Raw genomic sequence first — 24,246 nt, 5'->3', positions numbered from 1 at the left:
TGCTTTGTCCTGTGGTGGGGAGTGTTATCAGCCGAGACTACGGGGTTGCCAGCGCCTTCACAGATGTTTGCTAAGCAGTTATCTTTAGGTCCATCTGCGTCTGTGACGGGGGTCAGCAAGCCCGCAGGTCCAGTGGCCTGAAGAAAAAGGGGTGGTGACGGAGGTGCCTCGATGGTTTAGGGGCCAGTTCAGGCCATTTCTGTGACCAAAAGAGAAAGGAGACCCACAGACCCACCCCCTGGGGAAGGGGAAAGGGGAAAAGGAGGGAGGGGTAGGGAGGTGGGAGATGGGCCTGAAAACAAAACAATGTCAGCAATCTGAGGAGGAAAGTCAGTTTCCTAAATATGATATTGGAATACAAGATAACACAATGTAACACTTGGTGTAACCCTTGACTGCTAAGATTGGCTGCTTCAGAGCCACCCCAGCCAGAACAGCAGTGACTGATTGCAAGGTACAGGCAGCGGGGTTTTGGTCCGTTCCTTTACTGGGGGAACCCCACGCCAACAGGGCAACCCGACAGCTCTTGTGAGAGCGGCTGATGTGGGTCAGCATTGCCGGGACAATGGAACTGCATCCACACCCCTTGCCTTAGGAAATCTTACAGGAGGTCCTCAATACACAGCTGCCCACCAGGGGCAGAGAGGAGAAGGCAGCATGTGTGCAGCACCCACAGCATGCTGCAGCAGCAGGAGTGGTACCTTGCGCATCAGGGCGCAGAAGCGCTGTCCCTCCCCGCTCCGGAGACCGGCTGACCAACCTGCAGATTTTTTTCCAGGCTGTGTCACCTGGGAAGAACATAGGAACATTGTCTACATATGTAGAGATAGGATCAGGAAAGACAAGGCTTTTTTGTACTCAAGGCTGGTGAGGCTGCTTCTCAAGTACTGTGTCCAGTTTTGGGTCCCTAAGTGCAAGAAAGACATCGAGGCCTTGGAACATGTTCAAAGAAGAGCAACAAAGCTGGTGAGGTGTCTGGAGCACAGGCCATGTGAGGAGAGACTGAAGGAGCTGGGAATGTTCAGCCTGGAGAAGAGGAGGCTCAGGGGAGACCTTATTGCTCTCTATAACTTCCTGAGGGGAGGCTGTAGTGAGCTGGAGGTCAGCATCTTCTCTTGTGTCACTAGTAACAGGACTAGGGGGAATGGTAGGAAATGTTACTTCTCAAGAAGGGTGGTCAGGCACTGGAATTTACTGCTCATGAAGGTAGTAGAGCAGCCGACCCTGGCGGTGTTCAAGGAACGATTGGATATAATGTCGAGGGACATGGTTTAGTGGGAGCTAAACAGGTGATAGGTGAATGGTTGGACAGGGTGATCATTGTGGCCTCCCAAGACTTAAACACAACAGGGAATGGCTGTTTGCAAGAGCGGACAGTGATAGGACAAGGGGGAATGGTTTTAAACTGTGACAGGGTGATCATTGTGGCCTCCCAAGACTTAAACACAACAGGGAATGGCTGTTTGCAAGAGCGGACAGTGATAGGACAAGGGGGAATGGTTTTAAACTGTGACAGGAGGGGTTTAGGTTAGATATTAGGAGGAAGTTTTTCACTCAGAGGGTGTGATGCACTGGAACAGGCTGCTCAAGGAAGTTGTTGGATACCCCATCCCTGGAGGCATTCAAGGCCAGGCTGGATGTGGCTCTGGGCAGCCTGGTCTGGTGGTTGGAAAGCCTTCACAGAGCAGGGGGATTGAAACTGGATGAGCATTGTGGTCATTTTCAGCCCAGGCCATTCTGTAATTCTGTGATTCTGTAAAAGCTGTCAAATGTTCATGTTTTTGTCATTTGACAAGCAGTGTCCCAAATCCAGTACAGCAAAAATGTATTTCCATGCAGACTTTTCAGAAGTGTTTTACTATAATCTTCCAAACTTCGGGTCTGCAGAAAATAAAATGGAACAGATGACCAGTGTACCTGTGTGTCTTTGTTCAAAACTTTTAGAGTGGTAGCGCCAATCTCCAAAATATTTTTTTCTACTTTTGTAGAGAAGTTTCCATCCACTTCAAGCATACCTCTGTTCACCAGTTTTTTATGTCATAGTGCATAAGACATACTGTTCCTGGTGGAAAGAAGCAGGTAGTAGACAAAATCTCAGTTAAGATTAATAGTTTTGTTATGTAGCCACTATATTTTAAAGGTACGATAACAAACATTCAGTACAAGACAGAATTCAACATTTAATTACCGTGGCAAATAGTATTTTATTGGCAATACATTTCTTGCTAGCCGTCTTGAACAGTCTTGAAGGAATATTGTAAAGTACTGGAAGATGAACAGAAGTAAATAAATCAGCTTTGTTTTTTATTAAAATAAATAGTAGTTTATATTCATTTGCAATTAATATATGTAAATGAAAGACTAGGAGGCCTTCTCTTTAGAACTGTCACTCGTACATGTTTATTATAATTTAAGACAATGTTTTCACCCAGGATCTCTTTCTCTTCTGATTGACAGTAAACTTAGAAATCATAGAGTTACATCTAAATGAATTTTGAAAGACCCAAGAGCAGAGATCATGCTGTTGTAACTGAACAAAAGCACTCTCCGTTTGTATATCAGAAGTGATTGCATAATGTTATGAATCTGAGGCTCCAGCTCATCCTATTGACTATTGACAATAGTTAACTATTGTCTAACTATTACCTTCAGTCAGTATAGCCTTCATAGAATCATTAAAGTTGGAAAAGACATATAAGATCATCTAGTCCAACCTCAACCCATCCCCACTATGCCCACTAACCGTGCCCATCAGTGCCACACCTACAGGTGTCTCGGACATCCCACCATTACCTTCTACAACCTGTTGCAATACTTGCCCACACTTTCAGGGAAGAATATTTTCCTAATATCCAGCCTGAGCCTTCCCTGGCACAACTCGAGGCTACTACCTCTCATCCTATCAAAGTAAAGACACAAGTTGCATGAGTTAGGAGCAGTGACAAGTCAGTAGCCTTCTCATGTGATCTCCCAAGATCTATCAACATGAAAGTGCTGCCTCATAAACTGACTGGGCTGAAGTCTTTCTGTCTGTCCTTATGATTTAAAAATTGGGGCAGACTGTGGTGACATCAAAGGCTTTGTCAGAACATTTTACACTCTATCACCGCAGGCCTGCTCTTATGGTATTAAGCCCGAAAACATCTCTGCCAGAATATTATCCCAGTTTCACAGCCAAGGGAGGAGGAAGAAGCCAAGAGAACTAGAAAGGGGTTATCTTATCTGAGGTCACAGTGAGCTTGTGCAAAGCTTGGTTTGGGCTCTGACTCTGGTGGTAAAGACGCAGATAGCAGCCCTTTTGCTCTGTAGAACTGCTTTTCTGATTAGCAGCAACTGTCAGCAGGCTTTATCGCCTAGCATGCTCATGCTTTGAGATGAGTATGCTGTGGTCTGAGGTCTGCTTCATCCAAGGCCTATCCTCCAGGGAAGTGCTACAGAAGCATTTAGTGTTTAATAAGGTTCAACCAAATTCAGATATCTCTAACTCCTTAGCAAAGATTTCTTTCTTTCTTTTTTTTATCTTGACCTTATTTGTCAGGAGTTGAGGCAGTGGCATAGATAAAGGCATTAAATGGCCCCTGAGAGCACACACAGATATGCTGCAAACAACTGGAGTGGAACTATTTCCTCTGTAGCAAGATGCATTACAGGGTAATGTTTATCCTCCCTGTGATATTTACTGAAGTGTTTTCATGAGACGCTGAAGAGGGCCAGCCAGTTTTTCAGTTGTTTCAAACTGCTATTGCTTGTTCTGTACATAAAGTGGATAGGCAGAAAGCAGTCAATAACCTGACTCATTTTTAAAAGGGCTGAGGAGGCAGAAAGTACCTCTTGTCAAGTTACAGTCACTCCTTGTTGCAAGCTGGAGGGAAGGGCTGGATAGCGAGCTACTAGAGAATGCCACTGAGTTATGCATAGCTGAGTGATCTGTTAGCAAGGATGTTACGTTACTCATTCTGGCTGAAGATGTTTGCTGTGCTTTTAGAAATCTGTTTGCTGAAAGACCATTAGTATCAAGTATTTTGTCTTTGTATGTCAGAATAACTAGTGCAGTCTGTGCCAAACATCCTTACAGAATGAACGGGATTTAAGTGGAGTAGTGACATTCTCTGTCTACTAAGGAAACAGAACAAACACAGATGACTGAGATCTTCAATCCTGCTTGCCTTTTGGGTTTTCAATTATCTGCATTTACTCATCTGCAATGAAGAACTGTGCAGGAAACTTCCAAGTGTCTCTGGATGAATTCAATTACTTTGATCATCACAATTGTTTTCCCTTCACAACAAGAGAAATGGAGGAAAATACATGTACAGTTGCCTGCTGGGTAATGACATGTAATGCTGTCAGGTACAGAGGAAACATAATTACTTTGGATTTGACAATGAAAAGATTAAAAACCTTGAGCTGTGTAGAACAGAAATCCTGTCTGTTTTTCTATATATTTAACAGATTTTTTGTATGGAATAAGCTGAATGCACCTAAGTGGTTTGGACAGCTATCTGACCCTCCTAAATCTTCATCCTTCTGAATAAGTATCTCAGGACTTAAGCAGGTGACCACAGAGCAGATATGATATGTGGCATTTCATTATCTGATTCGCATCTGAATTCAGATCACAAAAGCTGTTGTGAACAGGACAGGTGAAAGTCTTAGCATCTTGGCAACTATAATTTAAAAGTTGAACAGATCACCTTTACAAATTGAGTGGATTGCCATTTTCACACTACAAAGGAAGTGAAGTACTGGAACAGATTGCTTGTAAATGCTGTGAATCCTATGCCGCTGTCACATTAACCATCAGGCTATGTCAGGAATCATTTATTTACAGCTGAGCTTGAATTAGAGCAGAAAAATGGATTAGATGACCTCTCAGCATCCTTAAGTTCTTATTTCCCATGACTGTGCTTTGAATTTAGATATGTGAACAACAGAGATGTAATTTAAAATAGACTTGTGTATATTTTGATTATTCTGTATTGAAATATGCCTTATATAACAACTAAGAAGCACACAAGCAGTTTTATTCCAGGTCCTGTATTTTCCTCAATCAATACACATTTCCTTGTAACTCTCTTTAAAGATTGTTTTCTAACTTGTTCTCTTTAAAACGTAATGATATATTTATTCATGCTTGCAGCCAAAAATATTTTCCTGTTTCCTGTGTAAAACATTTGTAACTATAGGGAGTCATTCCCACTATTCTCAATGGAAGGCACAGTCGAAACTGCAGTGCATAGTGGGTTTGTATCTTGCTGATCTGCTAAGGGAGGGAAAAGAATGCCCTTTGCAAATAGCTTTCAATATGTTATAGAATAACTGAATGGGTTGGGTTGGAGAAGACCTCAAAGCCCATGCAGTTCCAACTCATACCATTGATAAGGCTGCCCAGCCCAGCCTTGGGCACCTCCAGGGATGGGGCACCCACGCCTTCTCTGGGCAGCATGTTTCACAATCCTCACTGTGGAGAATTTCCTTCCTAACATCTCATCTAAATCTCCCGTCTTTTATTTTAAAACAGTTTGCTCTTGTCCTATCGCAATTTACCTATGTAAAAAGTTATTTTCCCTCCACTCCACCATCTTCCTTGTGCTGGGGGCCCCAGAGCTGGATACAGTGCTGCAGCTGGGACCTAATGAGGGCAGAGCAGAGGGGTACAATCCCTTCCCTCTCCCTCCTGCCACCCATTGATGGAACCCAGGATGCTACTAGCCTTTTGGGCTGCAACTGCTCCTGGTCTGTTGGTGTTGATTAGAAATAGCACTTGGGGACATGGCTGTACTTCAGGGAAGTCCTACAAGGCAGAAGATTTCCTCTATTCCAAGCACAGACGCATAACTCACATGAATTTGTAGAGTTTAAGGTGCCCTTCTAGCAGTGCCAGGTGTTAAGGCTGCCGTTTCCCAGTTCTCCACCAGTATGTCCAGCTTACAACGGGGGTTCCCCAGCAAGCACGGGGTGCCAGCAGGATACATGCTGTGCGAGGGGCGACCTTCCCGCCGTGCTTCCCCCTTTCCCAGTAATCATAAATAACCTTCCCTTCTGCATGCCCCCCCCCTTCGCTGAAGGCCGGCCGCTGCAGTGCGCGGCAGCCCTTATCAGCGCTGCCACCCGCCCGGCTGGGGCAGAGGCGGTGTCCTGGGGAAGGAAGGGGTTGTGCCAAGGAAGGGGGGTTGGGGGAAAAGAGGGTTTTGCGGGCAAGGGCTCTTCGTTGGAGGGACGAAAGGGGCTTGGCCAGGGGAAAGCGATAAGGGTCGGGGGCAGGCGCTCGGCGCAGTGCGACGGTCTCGGCCGGGGGCAGCCGCTCTCTCCCTCCGGGCCACGGGATGCGGAGGTGCCGGGTCCGAGCTGCAGCGAGGGGCGCGGAGGCGGCGGGGAGATGAGTGCGGGGAGCAGCCGGGCCATGGGGCTGCTGCTGCTGCTTATGGCGCTGCCGCCGGGAGCGGGGCTGCCGGGTGAGGAGGGGGGCTGCCATGGGGAGGGGGCGCACCGCTGGTGGACAGCGGGGGTGGGAGCGAGGTATCTCCTGCGGCAGCGATCTGAGGAGGGCGCTCCCGTCGTAGAGAGGCGTCCTCGGGGCGCTCCTCAGTTTGGTTTTGTAGTCGGCGCTGGCTGTCGCGGTGGTGCTCAAGGGGTTTTGTTTTCTGCCCTCATTCGCGTGAAAGCGGCGGGGTTGGGGTGGGAGCCGTGGTGCTTCCCGTGAGTTCCGTGAACCCACCGGAGACTGAGGTGTCGGGGCTAACTGGTGTCGTCAGCTGCCTTCTGACTTGAGGCGTGATACGTGTTTGGAAACCGTGTAGAAACACATAGAATTTTGTAACGCGTGCGGTAAGATCTGCATTTTGTAAGAACCACAGCGTCTCTATTAGCCCTGCCCGCCGTAGGAAGGTGAGAACTTCACACAGCTGCGACAGCGCCCGCTGCTCCCAAGAAACACACAGCGGCTGTGAGCGTGGCCATGCTCTGCATGCAGCCCGTCCGTTCTGGGACTGACTGGTCTCTCGGAAAGCTCATGTGTGCCTGAAGGTAGAGAGACAAACTGGCAAAGAGCAGAGAGAAAGGCACAACGTGCCCCAAAAGCATGAATGCAAGTAACTAACTTTGCATGTTATTTTAGTCTATATATCCCTATCAAATTATGCTGCATTAGGTTGTGTGCAGTCATTTTTATGAATCCCTTTCATGGTGTGTGTGTGTGTTGATGAGTACAATACCACCAGAGAGCCTGGTGCACTGAGGGACATGGCTAATGGGCATGATAGCGGTGGGCTGGTGGACGGGCTTGGTGATCTCAGTGGTCTTTCCCAACCCTAATATTCTGTGATTCTATCCAATGATTCTGTGAGTCAAAATGAGTAGCCAGCATTGCTGCCATGGAAGTACAGCAGGCCTGCTGTCCAGTGAAGAAAACTGTTGTACTTATGTTGTTTAATCCTTTTTTCTATGGTTTTCCTTTGAGTTTGAAAATGAACTAGGAGGAGATGGGACTTTGTTCTGTGTTCCAATCTGGACAGGTTTTATTTACACTTAAGACTGTTCTAGCTACCCATTGCAGACCAATCTTATAGCTCTTAGTTTTGTTTTTGAAGTAATTTTTTCCTTTTTGTTCTGGTCAGTTTTAGATGTCTGTGCAACTTGCCACATTCATGCTACGTGTCACCAAATTGAAGGAAAAAGTGCCTGTATCTGTAACTATGGATTTGTGGGCAATGGAAGAACCCACTGCCAAGGTAGGCTGTCTCAGTAAAATGACAAGAAACTATGTGCATCCCTCAAATGCCCTTTTGGGTGATCTTACTGAATTCTTCAAAGTGTGATAAGAGCTTTGTCATTTTGTGGAGTGGTTTACTTTGTACTTTTTATCAAATCTCCAGGAAAAAAAGAAAAAAAGAAAAAGAAAAAATCAGTTTGACTTCATTATTGATTTCAACATACGTATTCTTGAACTGAGGGCTAGACTATACCATAGAATCATCAGTCTTCACTGACTTTTTTCTGGTTATCTCAGGATAGTGGGTAATTACAATTGAGTTTTGTAAGCTGAAAGCCTATTCTTAGTCAGAGTGTGCAAACAGACACAGATTCATTAAGTGTCAGTGTTTCCTATGAGAAATGTTCCATGTTTTTAATAACTATGGTTGGTTAACCATAACACCCTTCTGGTACAACCTCACACAGCAAATCAATCTGTTTATCAGGGTGATGTCAAATTCTGTGTCTGAGCTGGTTAGAGGGAGGTCCTTCAACCTAGGTCTCTACTCCATGAAGGAGGTGCAGAGGGTATTCTGATTTCTAATCTCTCTCCAATGTATTTGTAAACCTGCTTTTAGATAAAGACGAGTGCCAAATAGGAGCCAGCAAGATCTGTGGAAACCACACGCTGTGTCATAACACACATGGAAGTTTTTACTGCGTTTGCCTGGATGGATTCCGGGCCTCCAACAACAACAAGACATTTATTCCCAATGATGGCACCAACTGTACAGGTAGGCATCACAGGAATCTTGGCCAGCAGGAACACAGAACTCTGTTTTCTATTGCAAGAGTCTTTCTTATCCCCATAGAGATTACTTCTCAAAGCTGAATCAGAGCACTTTCTGCTGTATGATGCACGTAAACTCTAACAGCTATAAATTAGTTCAATTTTTTTTTTCTTTGTCAATATAAATGGTTGCTGCAAAATCCCACTCAAGCAGTGGTCTCACCAGAAAAGGCTACCTACCTATAAATGTAGGAAAATATGATGTTTATCATTCCCTCTGAAATGTCATGATTTTGTTCAGTGGTGGATATTATTCTGTTCCTTGTTGTGTGTGTAAACTTGTTACTAAGGTATTTGCTGGAATGGGATTTTGGTGGGATTGCTGTAGCAGGAGATGCATCAGAAACAATCTGTCAGGTGAAATCAGTCAGAAATTAACTCAGAGTCCAGCTAACCACTTCTTCCAGATGCTTGGGTGCCAGACATGGTGAGGTCTTTTGTTTTCCAGAAGAGCCAACAGAAGATATGTAGAACCTTTCAGGGAAGGACGCATCTGTTTTAAGGTTGGGTCCTGTGGTGATTCATTTAAAAAAAAAAGAAAAATCTGCTATGAACTGCATGTATTTTTTCTCTGAATTTTTAGATATAGATGAATGTGAGGAGCCTGGGCTGTGTGGTTACAATGCAAGGTGTGTTAATACTGAAGGAAGCTATGAGTGTCACTGCAACGATGGTTATAAACTAGAAAATGGAGAGAATTCTTTTCACCCTAATGAGAGCAATGCTTCATGTAAAGGTGAGAGCCTTTGGATGCTGTTTGTGCTAGCAGATAAAATCAGACCTTTGGTGATGTAGTAGCACCTGCTGTGACCTGTGCTTCTCAGTAGCAGGCAGAAACTGTCTCCATGGGCTTGATCTGCTGAATGATATTTTTTTCTCCTTGGGTTCAACTTTTTCGTGTGATGCCTATGTTAGTGTCAGCAAGGGATGGGATTGCTGCAGACTCTCAGCAGTGGGTCGGGTGTGCAGCACCAGCAAAGCTCAGAAGTGCTATAAAGATGATGTAGTTAGTTTATAAATAGCAAAGAAATACGGTGTAACCATGTGCCAACCTGATCACACTGCTTGAGGAGACGGAAAGAGGGGACAAATGGCTGATGGGAAAGGTCAAGTGAGTAAAACAAGCCCGGGGAGAGGAATAATAAGGTAATTATTTATATCTGTTGCATACTGCGCCACCTGCCTGAATGAACTGCTCTGCTTATGTTGCTGGGAGGGGGAAAAATGGAAACAACCTTTCAGTTTGAAACTGTTCCTCCTCCTTGCTTCCCTGGGGTAGACTTCATAGATGCAAAGGGCTGGCAGTGTTACAGGTAGAAGGAACTGCCTTTTTGGTAACCCAGCTCCTCTTGTTCCAAGAATCATCAGTGAAACTTGCTGCCTGGTTTGCCCAGTTTACCCAGCTGGAGCGCTCTGCTTTGTTTTGGTTATGTGCTGTTTTTGTGCTGTTAAAGCTTCCATCCTGATCTTTTGCAGAAATTAGATGTGGCTCCCCTCCTGAAATGAAGCACGGCTACATTGTGGGGAACTACAGCCTGTTACCAGGAAGCACGGTTCACTACGAATGTAATGAAGGGTTTTACAGCAATGAGGGAAAGTCCTCGTACTGCACTGCGGACAGAGCTTGGGAGCCTGCCACTTTGAGCTGTAAAGGTGGAGTGAGCTTTTGTAGTTTTATGTTTCTTGAATCCTCTGCTAAGGATTTAAATGGACGGTGAAGTGCATTGGGGAAAGGTAGTAGACTTAAAAGAAAAATAAAAGAGAGAGAAAAAGAGGACAGGTTATTCCGGCTGTTTTGATGCTTGTGGATTTCAATCCACTTCAAAATCAGTATGTCACATGTAGCACAAAGAATGAATTCCTGCTTCTGTCAGGATTCTTTATAAAGGTTTATTACAAGAGCAGTCTTATTTTTTAATAATTATATAATAAAATTGCATTTCTTTTTGTTTTTATGATGACATTTTCAGTACTGGTCTTTACACTTCTACAGGTGTATTTCCCCTCTGCACTGCGAGGTCTCCTGGATTTCAAGCAAGAAACCAACCTGACTCTCTCTTTTATTATTATTAATGTGTTTAGTTATATATCTGTAAAGGCACCTTTAAATAATTATTAAGGTCCAGCAAATTCCCCGATGAGTTTTCATTACTAACTGAGTAATTTCTCCTGGCCAGATTTAATGTCTTCACATTCAGCACAATCAACAAGTTTGTCTTTTGTCTTCCTTCCTATGGGAATTTATGAGTTTGTTCCATGTGATGCTTAAACTGGCCATTGGTGCTGGCCAGGTGAAAGAGAGGCAGACATAACTCACTTTGTTTGGAAGCAGCATTGAAGTAGATACAGCTCTGTCAGTTTCAGGGGCATGTCACTGGGAGAGCTGGATAACTGCAGAAGAGAACTGATAGTGGTGAAATAAATTGGTAAACATGAATGCAGCCATCCTGACATCTGCTGTTGACTCACAGTTTATGTTCCTCTTTCTTTCTACCAGTAGGTGTGGATTGTGGAGCTCCACCTTCTATCCTAAATGCACATCAAGCATCTCTAAGTGGGACCACGTATGGAAGTGAAGTTACTTACAGTTGTGTTCATGGTTACGTTATTGCAAGTGGCAATCAGACTGCAGTGTGCAATGTCAAAGGACAGTGGGATGGTGCTGATTTGGTGTGCAAAGGTAAATCAAGTCTTCCTTAGCCCATGGTTGAAGCCCCTGTTCAGAATTTGAACCATCACTAGCTGTTAGCATCCCCTTAGAATTCCCATGTTCAGACAGCTTCCAGTTGCTAACTGTGACTGCTGAACTTGAAGTTGTTATTTGGCATGAATTATAAATTATTTTATTGTTATGGACTGAAGATTGTAGCCTACCAAGTTCCTTGTTAAGAGGAAACATAAAGGTACATTAAAACCTTTTCTCCCCCCCCCCCAAGGAATGTGGGTAAGTATAGTCTTCAGTCAGTTTTTACACAGGCACAATTTTACTCACTCATTTGCAACATAATGTCCCATCAGCTCAGTCCAGCAAAGCCAGGTCTTCCCTTCATTGCAATCAAACATAGTCTCCCTACTATTAAAATCTTAATGTTCTTGTCCAGGGCTACCTACCTAAACAGGGGGTTTTCCCTCTTACACATATATGTACTTCTGCATCTCTGCTTTTCAATCTCATTACTGGATGGCTGTATGCTTATAGCTGTAGTTATGGAGGGGTATTTTTTGCCCCTCAGTGCACACTGCCCTTCTGTAATTTAAACATATTTTTTGCATGCAAAATAGCTATTCTAAATCTTCCAGATGTTTTGTGGCAGATGTATACACTCATACCAGTTGGCATATGAGAGGGCAGGTTGTGGCTGTGCATTCCATACTGCAGTATGTACAATTAATTTTTCCCACACAGTTCTCATTTCTTATTTCTTTGTTTTATTGAGTAGAATTTTAGAATCATGTAAGATTAAACAGTTTAAAAGCACCTATTTTCTGCTTTTAAGCTGTTGTGAAGATAAGATCTTTAATTCTTTCACTGTTTGTTTCTCAAAAAGGAAATACAAAAAATGGGGATTAATGTTCATTAGCTAGAAAGGGAATTTTAACCCCAAAATAATCACTAGGAGGTAAATAATAATAATAATAATTTAAAAAGGAAGCGTTATTTGCTGTGATGATTCACATCTCTTGCTTAAACTCTTTGACATGCCAATGAAAATTTCCATTTTCAGGCTTTGTTATCATGTGTGGTTTTTGTTTTTTTTTCTGTCGCAGAAATAGACTGTGGCAAACCTTTGCTGATTCCACACACAGAAATCATCTGGGACAATTCTACCACTCTGTTGAGCAGAGTGTTCTATAAGTGTAAAGAAGGATATTATTTCAGTGGAGAGAGGAATTTTTCAGAATGCACACTGGACCAGAAGTGGGAGAGTATTACTTATGAATGCAAAGGTAAATATTACTGTCTGCAATTCTTCTCGGATATGCTATTTAAACAGTTTCTAATTCCTGTTCTTGAGGTAGTGTGAATGGAGGGCAAGAAATCCCTTTTTAATTTTCAGTGGATAGAACATGATAGTACTTTGTGGTGGGAAAAGTCAAGAAAAACAATGTTAAACATACAGCAGTTTCTAGTGGAGCTTGTGGTTACATCTTTCTGTAGCTGATTTGCTTTTTATCTCAAACTGGAAGGGTCTAATACAACTGGAGTTCCACTGCTGCACTGAATCCTTAGTGTTAAAAGACAGAAAACAGTAGAGGAAGTGGGATTTAGTAATACTCTGCTGGGGGCCTGGTAGGGTCATTGTAATGGGCGTTACAGTAAAGCTGGTGGAATTCAGTAGTCTTTTCTCTTCTCTCCTCCTAATACGCAGAATAGATTTGGTTTGGGGTTGCCTTTTCAGCCAAATCTGCTTTTCTGAATTTCAATTGAAGAGGATTTTCTTTCAAAAGAATGAGAGCTGAGAAGGGAGGTCTGTGAGGAAGGCACTGTCTGTTTTACATGGTCTTGGAAGCAGGACATAATGACATTTAAATAATAGTTCAGAATTAGCAGGTGTTTGGCATTTGTGCTCCTCAAGTGTTGCTCTGTGTGTGAAAGCAGTTTAATGTGGTATCTTTGTGGCAGTCCAGATCTTGTTTCTAAGCAGCAGCGCTGTCTTCTGCAGATGACAATGAACCTCCAGATTTATTTCCACCATGTGTTTTCCAGAAGGACTGGAAATGTGCCTTTGACTGCTGCTACTTCACAGACCCAAACCCTTACAAAGCATTGCCACTTGATGCCTCTGTTGCATCGCTTGATGTCTTGGGAATGCCTTTTATGTGTATTCCTTTTTGACTGAAATATTTGGAGTATGTGTATTTGTGAACATTTAACAGTATCAACTTTAAATATTTCAAGAATTGCTTTTAAAAATTAATTTTACGTAGGGGTGCTGATTGGAATGAACCATCAGCAATGAAATCTGGCAGTAGTCAGCTGAATTTGCACTGGCACTTGCAAAGGGCACAGTGTGCAGTGTATGTCCCAAGCCATTGCCAAGTTTCAAGGAGTAACTTATTTGAGAAGAACAGGGAGAGGTATTGGAGCATATTTGAAATGAAAGAGTAAATTGAGTTGGTTCTGTCTTTTAGCGAGCTTGGATACAAGTGCTTCTTAATTAAATGCCAGGAAGGACTATGACAGTGATGTAAAAACTTTTCCCCTCCTTATATGTATGGATGTGCTCATATGTACCCAACCAGTCCAACCTAACTTTTGAGACCTTGCCTCTTGAACATGCAGGGAAAATTAGAAGTAATTATTGTGAATTGGGTTCATATGCAGAAGAGAGAGTGTCTTGAACGCTTTTGTATGATAATTGGATAAACTTCACATTTTTGAGGAAAATGGTTCCTATTGAAGCTCTCTTGATTCTATTCAGAGTCCTCTTTTCCCCTTCTTCCAATTTCCTACTCTGAAGTCTTAGAGATAGCCCTGTTGTGGAGAGTTTTCCCTTATTAGATGATCTTCCTGTAAGAATTTGCCCTCACTCTGGCTACAACATATAGAATCATGGAATCGCCATATCACCAAGTTTGGGAAAGATTTCCAAGATCACCAAGGTATTCATGCATACCTCCATGGACAGTGATTCCACCACATTCCTGGGCAGCCCATTACAGCACCTAATCACTCTTTTGGAGAATAAATTTTTCCTAATATCCAACCTGACTTTTCCCCTGGCTCAGCCTGCAGCCATTTCCTCTTGTCTCATCGCTGTTACCAAGGAGAAGAGGCCCATCTTGTCCATGTCTCATTGTAAGGCTTTCCTATCCCCACACAGATCAACACTTCCTTCTATCTTCTTTTCACCTGCAAACTGCTCTCCATTATTATAGTCCCAGAAAACTTCTCTATGCTTGTCTTCTGTGTGGGTTGTTCATAGCAGTACTATGCTTAACATCTATTGATGAGGGTAGTGACAATAAGGGATCTAAGAAAGGAAAACAGTTTACCCAATTTCCTTATTTTTATTCAATGAAAAATTTGTGTTAAATAATAGATTCTCAGTATTTAAATAAGTTTCCAGTATCCCCATTCACTATATTTTTAGAAATGCATTTACTAAAGATTTCTTGGATGTGTTAAACAAAATGTAGTCTATGCAATGGAAGCAGCTGCTGCACATGGGAAGGAAAAATTCATTAGCATGAAAAAAGAGTGGATCTGACTTGTGTAGGAAGGTGTTGCACATTCCTTGCAGAGCAATCCAAAACTCAGGCAGTAGGAAATAGCTGCTGGTAGTCAAAAGGGGAATTTGACCCCTGCTCCCTGTAGTGCCAAGTCTGACAGCACAGACTTTTTACTGACTGGTTGTGAGAGCCTCCCAAAGTAGGCAGTACAGATGTCAGCAGTTTGCAGGTTTTGGTGCACAGGGGAAAAGGTGATTCAGCCCCAACATACTGTGAACCTGGAACTCAAACTGAAGCTTCTCCTCTTCCATATCAGCATGTAGTGTATCTCATGCTGATGTTGGAGCTTCTTATGTATCTTAACTTTATATGTGCATGCTCTTTTTTACAGTGCTTCCTACTTAATACATTGTGAACTGTCTCTTTTTCTCTGAAGATTAATTTTATGTTTCAAAATATTTCATTCTTCTGTGATGTGGCTCCATATCTACAAATATGGATTGTCTGCATGTCTTGACTTCTGAAGCTTGAATGTTATGAATATAGCTATGTCCCAAATGTCTAATATGTGTTAACACTGAAAACCCCATAGGATGGCATATATTTGCTGATTTCTTATAAATGCTTCTTTAGAGACCTGAAGGCATGGAAGATGGAGCAGCTTAATGAATCAGGCATGACAGATTTTCCACACTAGCGTACTTTAAACCCTCCCAGTTGCACTGATATTATCTTTATTTTACAGCTGAAAAGGGTGGTCCTTCCTTGTTTTTCCATGTTCAGATTTTACTCTTGATTTCATAGAATTATCGAATTGAGTTGGAAGGGACCCTTAAGGGTCATCTGGTCCACCTCTCCTGAAGTGAACAGTGACACCTACAGCTCCATCAGGTGCTCAGAGCCTGGTCCAGCCTGACCTTTTTTCCAAGATTTCTTTGCAATATGGAAGTACTAATTTCCTCTTCTGAGGTGTTTTAGTAACTCACTTTTTCATTTGGAATTGTTTTTCATTTGCTTTCACTTTCCCTTTTTCCCCTGTGTTTTATCCTTATTCCCACTGGCTGTTTTCCCCTCTAGCTAGATGTCAGTTCTTACATTTTCAATTATACAATAAATATAGAAAGACAGCTGGGATGTCTCTCTGTTGGCAGTGTCAGTAATTTCCACACATCAATGAATGACTTAAATGTCATTCTCCTCCTAATTTTTATTCCCAGCCATGTGTAAGTAATTCATGCCAGGAGATATGATCTTAATAGAAAAGGTGTCACTCACATCTGTAGGCACTGATTCAAAACACATGGTTCTGTAGGAATAAGGATCCCATCAAAACAATTATGATAATTATAGTTATCAATGAACAGGACCTGACTGGCCTGAGTTCTTGCAAAGGGCTAATTGGATATGTCTAATCCAGACGTGTGGCAATCAAATAATGTCTTTAACTGCTTGGAAAAGCACAGGTGGAGTCTGTTTTGGGAGGTGCTGCTCCTTAGATCAAAGCAATGCATAGCCCAGTGACATGTAAATAAAGTAAAATAAAAGAAGTACAGCTTTTTGCTCGGTAGAACTGCTTAGGCTTTTTGTTTGTTTGAAACCAGCTTGTGATGGCACATAGCAGTTTACAGAATCTCTTTCATCTATGGAGTAGATCATATGCATTTCTAGTCCCACTCCAGGTAATCCCATCTAATCTCACACTATTGATTGATACATCTTCCCACTGTAAGTAGACTTACAGCCATATCTCTTTATGATTTGTGGTAGTCTTGTTCAGTACATGAAATACTCTGCATGTGTTTGTTTTCTGGTAACATTTCTAGATCAAAGAAACTGTAAATCATTACTATCTGTCTCCTTGCTACATGGTTGTCTTCTGCCTACAGACTGGCTGTCTTTTGTGGGTTTTCTCCGTGTAATTTTAGAGCAGAAGGTGAAAAGCTGCTGAAATTTGTAATCTTAATTAAGCTGGATGCAAGAATGAACAAACCTCATAAAAAAAAAAAACATGCTATGTTTCAAGATACGTACAAATGCTGAGAGTGTCTCTTTCTAAATAAATTCTGTGTATACCTGCAAAAAAGTACCATGGAAAATGGATTTGCCTGTATGGTGTGGAACAGGTGCCTTGAAGCAGATCGAGCAGAAGTCCCTTTTGAGATACTGTTTGTCTGAACATGTGTGTAATGCATGTTAGTAGCAGGCAGCATTTGCAGGTTTCATGGGGTTGAAAGTGAAAAGCATATGAAAAAAGGAAGACAATATTTTTATTTCTCATCAATTGTGTGTGTGAGTGAAAAACAGCCTATGCACTCATGTGCCTGTGTGGATATCCCTTTAGCTACCTGCAAAAGGCAGAATGGCAGGTTGGAGCTGGTTCTGTCTGCATGCTGGTAAGTATCATTTTTTATTCAAGCAAGCTGGGGAGTATCTCTCTGGTAAAATGTACCTCAGGCTCACCTCAGTGGCAGCAGTGGAGGTCAAGTGCTTTTTCAGCTGAGACTAATGGATGGTATATGTGAAAGAAGTCATGTGGTCTTAATGACTGTTCAGGCATACACTGTCTGCCTATTATGTTTCACTCCCATTCTGCAAATAACAGTTGAGTGCTGGGGCCTGAACTGACAGAGACTGAGGATATAAGAGTGCATCAGCACCAGGTTTCAGAAGGTCAGCATGACAGTGCAGGTGTTTACGTATTGGCTGTAATTAATACAAAGGTTTTTTCTGTGCACTCAAGCAGAGGGAGAAATTCTTCTTCCTAGCAATGCTTTTAAAATTGGAGCAAAGAAGGCATTGATCTTCACTTCTTCTTTTTCTTCTTAGAGTCAGTTTCTGCGGTTTTCCTAGCATGATTTCTTCCTCCATGGTCTTGCTGCACTGCTGAATCACTCTGTTGCTTGCTTTTTGTGCTCTCCCATTTATGCTCTGTGAACCAGCACCTGCCTTTCCTGGAAGCTGATTACCAGGTGTTAGTTGTGTCTCTCAGCCCTATTCCAGATTTGCCTTTCAGTATCTGACACACCCAGGGTCTTTTTCCAGACTGTTGCTGGAAAAGTCCTTAAAGATCAGGTCCAACCACAACCTAACCATGCTACCCTAACAACCCTCTGCTGAATCAGTATTTCCCTTCCTGCTATACTCTCTAATGGGTAATCACTGCCACCCCCTTCTCAGTAAAAATGATTTATTAAATTTAAGTGCTTGATTTTAAAAAAGTAAAAGAGTTGGATGCAGCAGCATTAATAGCATGAAATTTCTAGGCATTGCTATGAAACAAGTAACAGGAATAAACATTTAAATGCAGTGAATCATGCAGCCAACTGTAAAGAAATTGCTGTGGGGATGGCATGCAGGTTCTTTTTTTTCCTCTCTTCTGCAGGAGAGAAAAGTTTCAACAGCAATTTGGTATTTAATGTCAGTCTGGAATGGGGGTATATAAATGAGCTAGTAGGTAGAAAAACTGATCTAGTGAGTGAGGCATCAGTTTGCTGGACACTTGGAGATGTTGGTATTGTTTGAAAATAGCTTTGTGGCAGCGTTAATTAAAAAACAAAACAAAACAAAAAGCCAAGGGCTGTACTTAAGTACTTTAACTGTTACGCTTCAGTTCTAGCAGCTTCAGAATAGGAATTTGGGGGATTTACCTCTGTATTCATTTATTTCAGTGATAGGTTAATGTCTGTGTGCCATGAAGGACTCACATGAAATGGTAATGGAGTGGACTTACGGAGGAGGAGCTGTGCCTGCCTTTACACCAGGGCATTACACCAACTTCTTCATGAATATTTCTGATGCTTCAACAATGGCTGTCATATAAATCCACTTTGTGATTTCAGTAGCTAGTAAGGGCGTCTTGGCTTAGAATCAGCATCAGCTTGGATCTGTATGCCCTTGTTCATGGTAGTAAGTCTGATAAGAGAATACGGCAGAATCTTGTAGTTACATATTTGAGGGCTTGTGAAGGCAAGGAGAGGATCAGATACCTTCCCTGTCAATGTAAACTGCAGCAGCTATGTTCTTAGCTCTGGGAGGGTATTTGATTATCTTGTCATGTGAAGGGAACTGCTCTGTGTCTGATGACAGCAGTGAGAGAACTGACTATAAAAAGAATGGATGAGTAGATCTTTCTGGCCATGCTGTTTCTCTGAGACACAAACCATATCTAGGTTTGTAAATGAGGGTTTGTTTTTCAATTGGCTTGCCCCTTTTTAGTTATGAAAAGATCTTTTAAAACATTTTGACTTTTTTCTTTGCTGTTTAATGCAGTTTCTAATGTATGAGATTCAGTGGTCTACAAAGTTTTCAGGTTCATTTGTGAATGGCTCATGCATAAAAAGACCATTGCATCTCATGAGAGCTAGATGCTGGCAGTCAGGTTCAAGGAGGTGGCATTAGTTGTGGAACTGGGGCGTTGTTTCTTGCTCTTTGTTTTTAGTGGTATAATAGTGTCATAAGCACAAGTTAATGGATGTATCTGGCCAGGAGTACATGCTGATGATATGAGTGCAGTATATTATGACCAAGAGAAGCAACCAAAGCAGAGCAGAATCTCTCTACTTGGTTGTTCTTTTGTCTGGTCACCCTGAAGTCTGATAGGTTGAATGACTTTTTGTTTTCATTATTCATGTTTTGTTTTCATTATTCATGGCACTTTTATATGATGGTGGCTCTGTGTTTAAGGACTTTACAGCCATTAGATCAGAATGTGCTTTTTCATTTAACCTTGTATTTTGATTTTAAGAGCCACCACAGTTAAGGCAAATCTTGCCACCCAGTTTCTGCCTGCTTTGTTTTATTTACCCTTTGTGAAAGAAACTGGGGAAGTGCAGAAATAAACAGTTGCTCCAAACATATCAAGGTCTATGTGAGAAATAATAGCTGTTTTTGTTCTTTATCTGTTTTTTGTTCTCACAGAAGAGGAACTATTCAGTAATTTGACCGTATTCAATGAGACTTGTCTGAAGTGGCAAATGAAAACTGGAAGACTGGGAGTGCAGAAAACTTACACAGTAAGTAAGGCAGCGTTTGAGGCTAAGAGAAGCCTTGTTCTAGTTACTTTCGGTGAGTCATTACTGAAGATCATTTCTGTGGGTTTTGCTTGTATGGTTAATTTTTGGCTCACTCTTCCCCGTGAGCCACACAGGAACCTGAGTGTGACTGTTCTAGGAAAGAAACATATACCTATCCTAATGTTAGTAGGAAGGCTTAAAAGCTGCTAGATTCAATTCCTGTAAAGCATCTTTATGCCTTCTTGAAACTACGGGAAGCTTTTCAGTGCAAGTTCATGTTTTAGTGAAATTCCATTGCAGAGGATTGACAAAGAAAACACTGCACAGTTTGCTCTCTGTCCCTATCTGTGTTGTAAGTGTTTCAAGCAAGCAGCATATCGCTTGTAGACATGGGATGTTACCTTGAAATACAAGGAAGTTAAATATACTGTGCCTTGCTCAAGAGATTCAACCTCCTTATCATTAGAATAATATTTTATAACTGTTTTTCTTGGAAATTGAAAGCAGCCTTTGTAATTACTATTGTGTGCCATCTGTAAACCTACAAGTTAAAATATAAATTCTTAGAAACAAGTCGTTCCATCAGTAATTATTCAAATCCCAAACAATGCAACAAGAATTCTCATGTTTAGGAATAAAAACAGCTCAGGAGGGGTCATTTTTTGAGCATGTCCAAATATGGAAAAATGGAAAAGGATGGGGAAATTAATGTGGAAAAGCATTTCAAGGTAGGGTGATAATTTTGGAAAACAACCTGACTTTCCCCTACTGCATTATAAACCAACAACCTGACTTTCCCCTACTGCATTATAAACCAATGCTATTTTAGTTTGAGTGCTTTTATTGAGCACCACTGAGATGGAAAAAAACAAGTTCCAAATTATCTTGATAGTACCACATTCGAAGCCAATGTTTTTCATTGTACCTGTGGTACCTGGCAAGCTGTGGATCTCTAAGGTAATGTGATCTGTGTATTTGCTGCTGCCTGGAATCAGTCCTCAGCAAGACACTTCAGAGTAGTCAGAACTGAGGACACCACACATAGATGCAGTAAAGTTCCAAACACTGTCTGGACTGAACTGCCTTCAGCTTAACTAGATAAGCTTATTCTATCCCTTCACCTCAAACGAATATCAGATGTCTACTTCACAGTGCTGGGAAGGTCAGCAGAAATGTTGTCTTTTGCTGTTATGTAGCCTTAATGCTGCTTCTGCAGGGCAAGGGTGAAGATCTAAGGAAAAAACAGAAAGCAGTGACTTGTTCCATGCATGCTGTACACAAGGAGCATTTCCTTAAAGCTCAGTTTTTGTGTTGGTTGTGGTTTTTGAATCTGTGTTAAAGACTTATTTTATTTGTAGTAGAAATAAGCAAAATGTATTATTTGTTTTAACAACCAGAAGAAATTAAAAGTCTAATTTAGTAGCTGAGCCATCTGACTGCATCGAAGTAGCTGGTTACAGGCCTGCTTTTTCAACTGAACTGATATTCTAAAATGGGTGACACCTGGATTCTCTAGACTTGTTTGAACTGGTGTTCTGAATTTTGGAGAGACACAACCTTCTGCAAAATTATTTTTGTCAACCCTTCGACAGTTTCATATTCTTGGCCGACGATGGGACGAAAAGGCATTCTCAGAAGAGGTGATACTTAACATCACTATGAGTGAAGATAATCCAGAGGTGTGTTTAGACCTCAACTCTGGCAGTAACTACGTGGTGAATATTACTACCATCTCTTCCACAAACGTACCTGTTTCAGTTACAGCAGCAGTTCAAACAAAGGGTAAGTTTTGTGTTCCCTGTGCTTGTAGAAGAATTTTCTCTGGTGCAGAGTTAACTGTTGGATCCTTGCAGAGATGTTAACAGTTTTTTGCTAGACAAGGTCCTTATTGCTGTTCACTACAGAAGTGCAGCCACCTTCATCACCATCTTTTTCTGCAGGTGCTTTTCTTTCTCCTCACTGTAGCCACTGAATCTGTACCCAGAGCTGTGACAGTAAGTGCCCTTCAGAAAAAATGGGAAACGTGCTTTTACAGAATTTGTCTTTTGCTTTTAGCAGGATTGGTACAGTGGCATTGCTGGTTACATGCAAGGATATCAGCCCATGGCATGGTGCTTACTATTTTCCATTCCTTGTCTTTATAACCAGGTCTGTGGGAGAGTTCGCTGTGGTAGAGCTGTGTGATACTGATCTAAGTGACGTGAGCATTACAGATAATGTCCTTATGGTTAGTGCTGATGAGCAATGTTCTGGCAGCTTTTCAGTAACCGCGAAAGGCATGTTCTAACTGCAGGGTTCTGTAATATTTTGGTCATGGTAATGTGAAGTTTGCCTTCTGATATTTTAGTTTTAAGGGGACAGACCTTGAGAAATGAATGTCTTTGAAATATTTGGTTTTTGGTTTTTGTTTTTTTTTTTCTTAAAAGTTTTTTTCCTGAAGGGCAGCAGCTGTCACAAATGATTCCTTGATAACTTTATTTTCATCAGAATCTCTGAACCACTGGATCTTTGTCATTACACCCTCCCTTCGTACTCAGAAAACTATTAGAAGTGGATCCTTCTTTATTTTATCTGCGTGCATTCAAATTGTTGAGGAATGTGAAGTTACTGTGATAAGTTTCTCTCTATTATTATTGTTTCTACAGTAAAGGAAGCCTTCAATAACGTGTTAATTTTTAATGATACCTGCTTGAAATGGCGGAGAAATGTAAGGGGAGCTGATATGGAAGACAGATACTTAGTAAGTAATAATCTGTAATTTGAATCTAAGACTCTTTTACCTCTCTAAGAAAAAGTGTATGTCAATCAAATGTGAATAACCTTGTCACTTGTTCCTTGTTCTGTTGCTGTCTCTCATAAAAAAGCCAGGGAGTATGCTTCATAGCAACCTTGTCACACTCCAGCCCCAGACAAGGCTGTTCCCATTCCAGGCAGTACATTCTGCCTTGTGATGTCCCTACTCATTTCCTTTTGTCCAACAAGGCTTTTCTTTGTGAACTGCCTCTACAAGGACTCTGACCACCTGTTTTTGTCTCACACCTCCATGTTTTAGGTGGTGCTCATTGATTATCCACAGGCATAAGATCCATTTAAAAGACTATCAGCAGGAACAAAATAAATCAAGCAGTTCAGTTTTGATTTATTGAAGGATCAGGAAAAGACTTAAGTTAAAAACTTCACAATCATTTATGACTTCAACAAGAAAATAACCACACCAAAAATCCAGCTGAAATTAGAACAATGGGTCTGTAAGTTTTCCTGGAGCCATAGCTGTTTATCGGAACATTCTGGAGGGCACTTGGCATTTTGGCATAGGTTAAAGTTGCTAGATTTTCACTTATTCCTCCTTGCTAAACCATGCATGTATGCATGTGAACTTACTTTTGTAACACATCACTGTGCACCGTGAAAATATAGTGCATTGGAAGTGCACCATTACTAGAAGCCTGTATGTTAGGAGACAAGAGAGACTTGGGGGAAGTTATGGTTCAGGTAGAAAATAGGAAAGACAGACTAGGATGAGAAGTGGAAGCACTATCACAGTGTCAGAGATGATCAACAGAAAGACTGCACTTGTCATATTTTCTACACATAGGAACAACTGTCAGTGCCAGCAATTTTGGCACTCTATTCAGTGATATGTTTTTGTGCCATTCCTTCTAAATAAGAGTGACATGAACAAATGTAAGTAATATATTAACAGTCCAATTTGCATGCTGTGATTGTTTGGTTACAGTTTCATGTGCAAGGCCGGCGTTGGTATCAGAAGGAGTTCTTTCATGAAATGACCTTCAACCTCACCACACGCAAGCAGGCTCCTGAAGTTTGTTTCGATTTGCAGCCAGGCACCAATTACTCTGTTAATATATCCATGGTAGCTTTGAATTTTTCACTGGTGGTTTCCATAACAACGCAAATCACAGGTAGGTCCTGCCAATTATTTTTTGTGTTTTCAAAAGGATCGATTAGGTACAAGAGACTCAGGTGATACAGCCTGGTTCATCTCCATGTTGAATGGTGGGCTGTCTCTTTCCATGCTTGAAATAGGTGAAACTCTCCGGGAGCACATGACTCTATTCAGCCACTAGATGGAACTGGTCCTCTTTTGAGTGCAAATGAGGAGCTAGAGGTTGATAGTTGATATAAATTTATATTCCTACAAGGTTTTTAAAAGTAAATCTTTTTTTTTTTTTTTTTTTTTTTTTTTTTTTTTAAGCTTCACAAAAGGCAGAGTGTCTCTTGTTTTCTGAAGGAACAGGTTAGGGTATACAGTGACTGGGACTGTTAGCATGGTTTGCCAGTGACTTTGCTGTGATTCAAAAGTAGTGTACATAAGTAAATGTATCACAGAATCATAAAATCAGAATCATGTAGCTTTATGAAAACTAATTACCTGTCTTACAGTTGGGTTGGCTGAAGAAATATGCACTCAGAGTAAAGGCAAAGTGTTTACTGTGTCCTCATAGTTCTGAAACTCTGTTGGATCACTTACCCAGAAGAGCTCAAGAGAACACTTTG

General features: G+C 41.6%; 1 protein-coding gene and 1 long non-coding RNA gene across 24 annotated transcripts in view; one reads left to right on the top strand and one right to left on the bottom strand.

Moving 5' to 3' along the window:
• Window positions 1–12: 12 nt before the first annotated feature.
• Window positions 13–6,128, bottom strand: LOC146753756 (uncharacterized). Of its 3 annotated transcripts, none has more exons than XR_014939380.1 (3): window positions 2,189–6,128; window positions 702–788; window positions 13–137 (listed from the first exon to the last, which is right to left on the bottom strand). It is a non-coding gene; the product is annotated as an uncharacterized LOC146753756 (long non-coding RNA). The 3 variants fall into 3 exon arrangements; XR_014939381.1 differs by lacking the exons at window positions 13–137; window positions 702–788 and adding an exon at window positions 799–2,062 and having other exon boundaries at window positions 2,189–2,265; window positions 2,794–6,128; XR_014939382.1 differs by lacking the exons at window positions 13–137; window positions 702–788 and adding an exon at window positions 799–2,062 and having other exon boundaries at window positions 2,189–2,265; window positions 5,844–6,128.
• An 80-nt stretch (window positions 6,129–6,208) lies between these two features.
• The window catches only part of SUSD1 (sushi domain containing 1), a 35,076-nt gene continuing 17,038 nt past the window's right edge, over window positions 6,209–24,246 (top strand). For 4 of the 21 annotated variants that reach the window (XR_004305592.2, XR_014939376.1, XM_085528815.1 and 1 more), the window contains exons 1-11: window positions 6,215–6,455; window positions 7,617–7,730; window positions 8,331–8,486; window positions 9,126–9,278; window positions 10,019–10,195; window positions 11,040–11,222; window positions 12,311–12,490; window positions 19,634–19,728; window positions 21,321–21,510; window positions 22,374–22,468; window positions 23,465–23,651. Coding sequence is in view for 15 of the 21 variants with exons in the window: in XM_085528815.1 (XP_085384941.1) it covers window positions 6,380–6,455; window positions 7,617–7,730; window positions 8,331–8,486; window positions 9,126–9,278; window positions 10,019–10,195; window positions 11,040–11,222; window positions 12,311–12,490; window positions 19,634–19,728; window positions 21,321–21,510; window positions 22,374–22,468; window positions 23,465–23,651 (1,606 nt within the window). In the remaining 6 variants the exon portion in view is untranslated. Of the gene's footprint in view, window positions 6,456–6,647; window positions 7,092–7,616; window positions 7,731–8,330; window positions 8,487–9,125; window positions 9,279–10,018; window positions 10,196–11,039; window positions 11,223–12,310; window positions 12,491–19,633; window positions 19,729–21,320; window positions 21,511–22,373; window positions 22,469–23,464; window positions 23,652–24,246 lie in introns of those variants that run through there. The other 17 variants (XM_015849865.3, XM_085528819.1, XM_085528818.1 and 14 more) reach the window with 13 other exon arrangements.

This window comes from Coturnix japonica, chromosome Z (genome assembly GCF_054131305.1).
Source record: "Coturnix japonica strain WE chromosome Z, WE-NBRP24, whole genome shotgun sequence".
NCBI lineage: Eukaryota > Metazoa > Chordata > Aves > Galliformes > Phasianidae > Coturnix > Coturnix japonica.
Note: the sequence above shows the minus strand (reverse complement) of the source record. Positions and strands in the feature narration are given on the sequence as shown.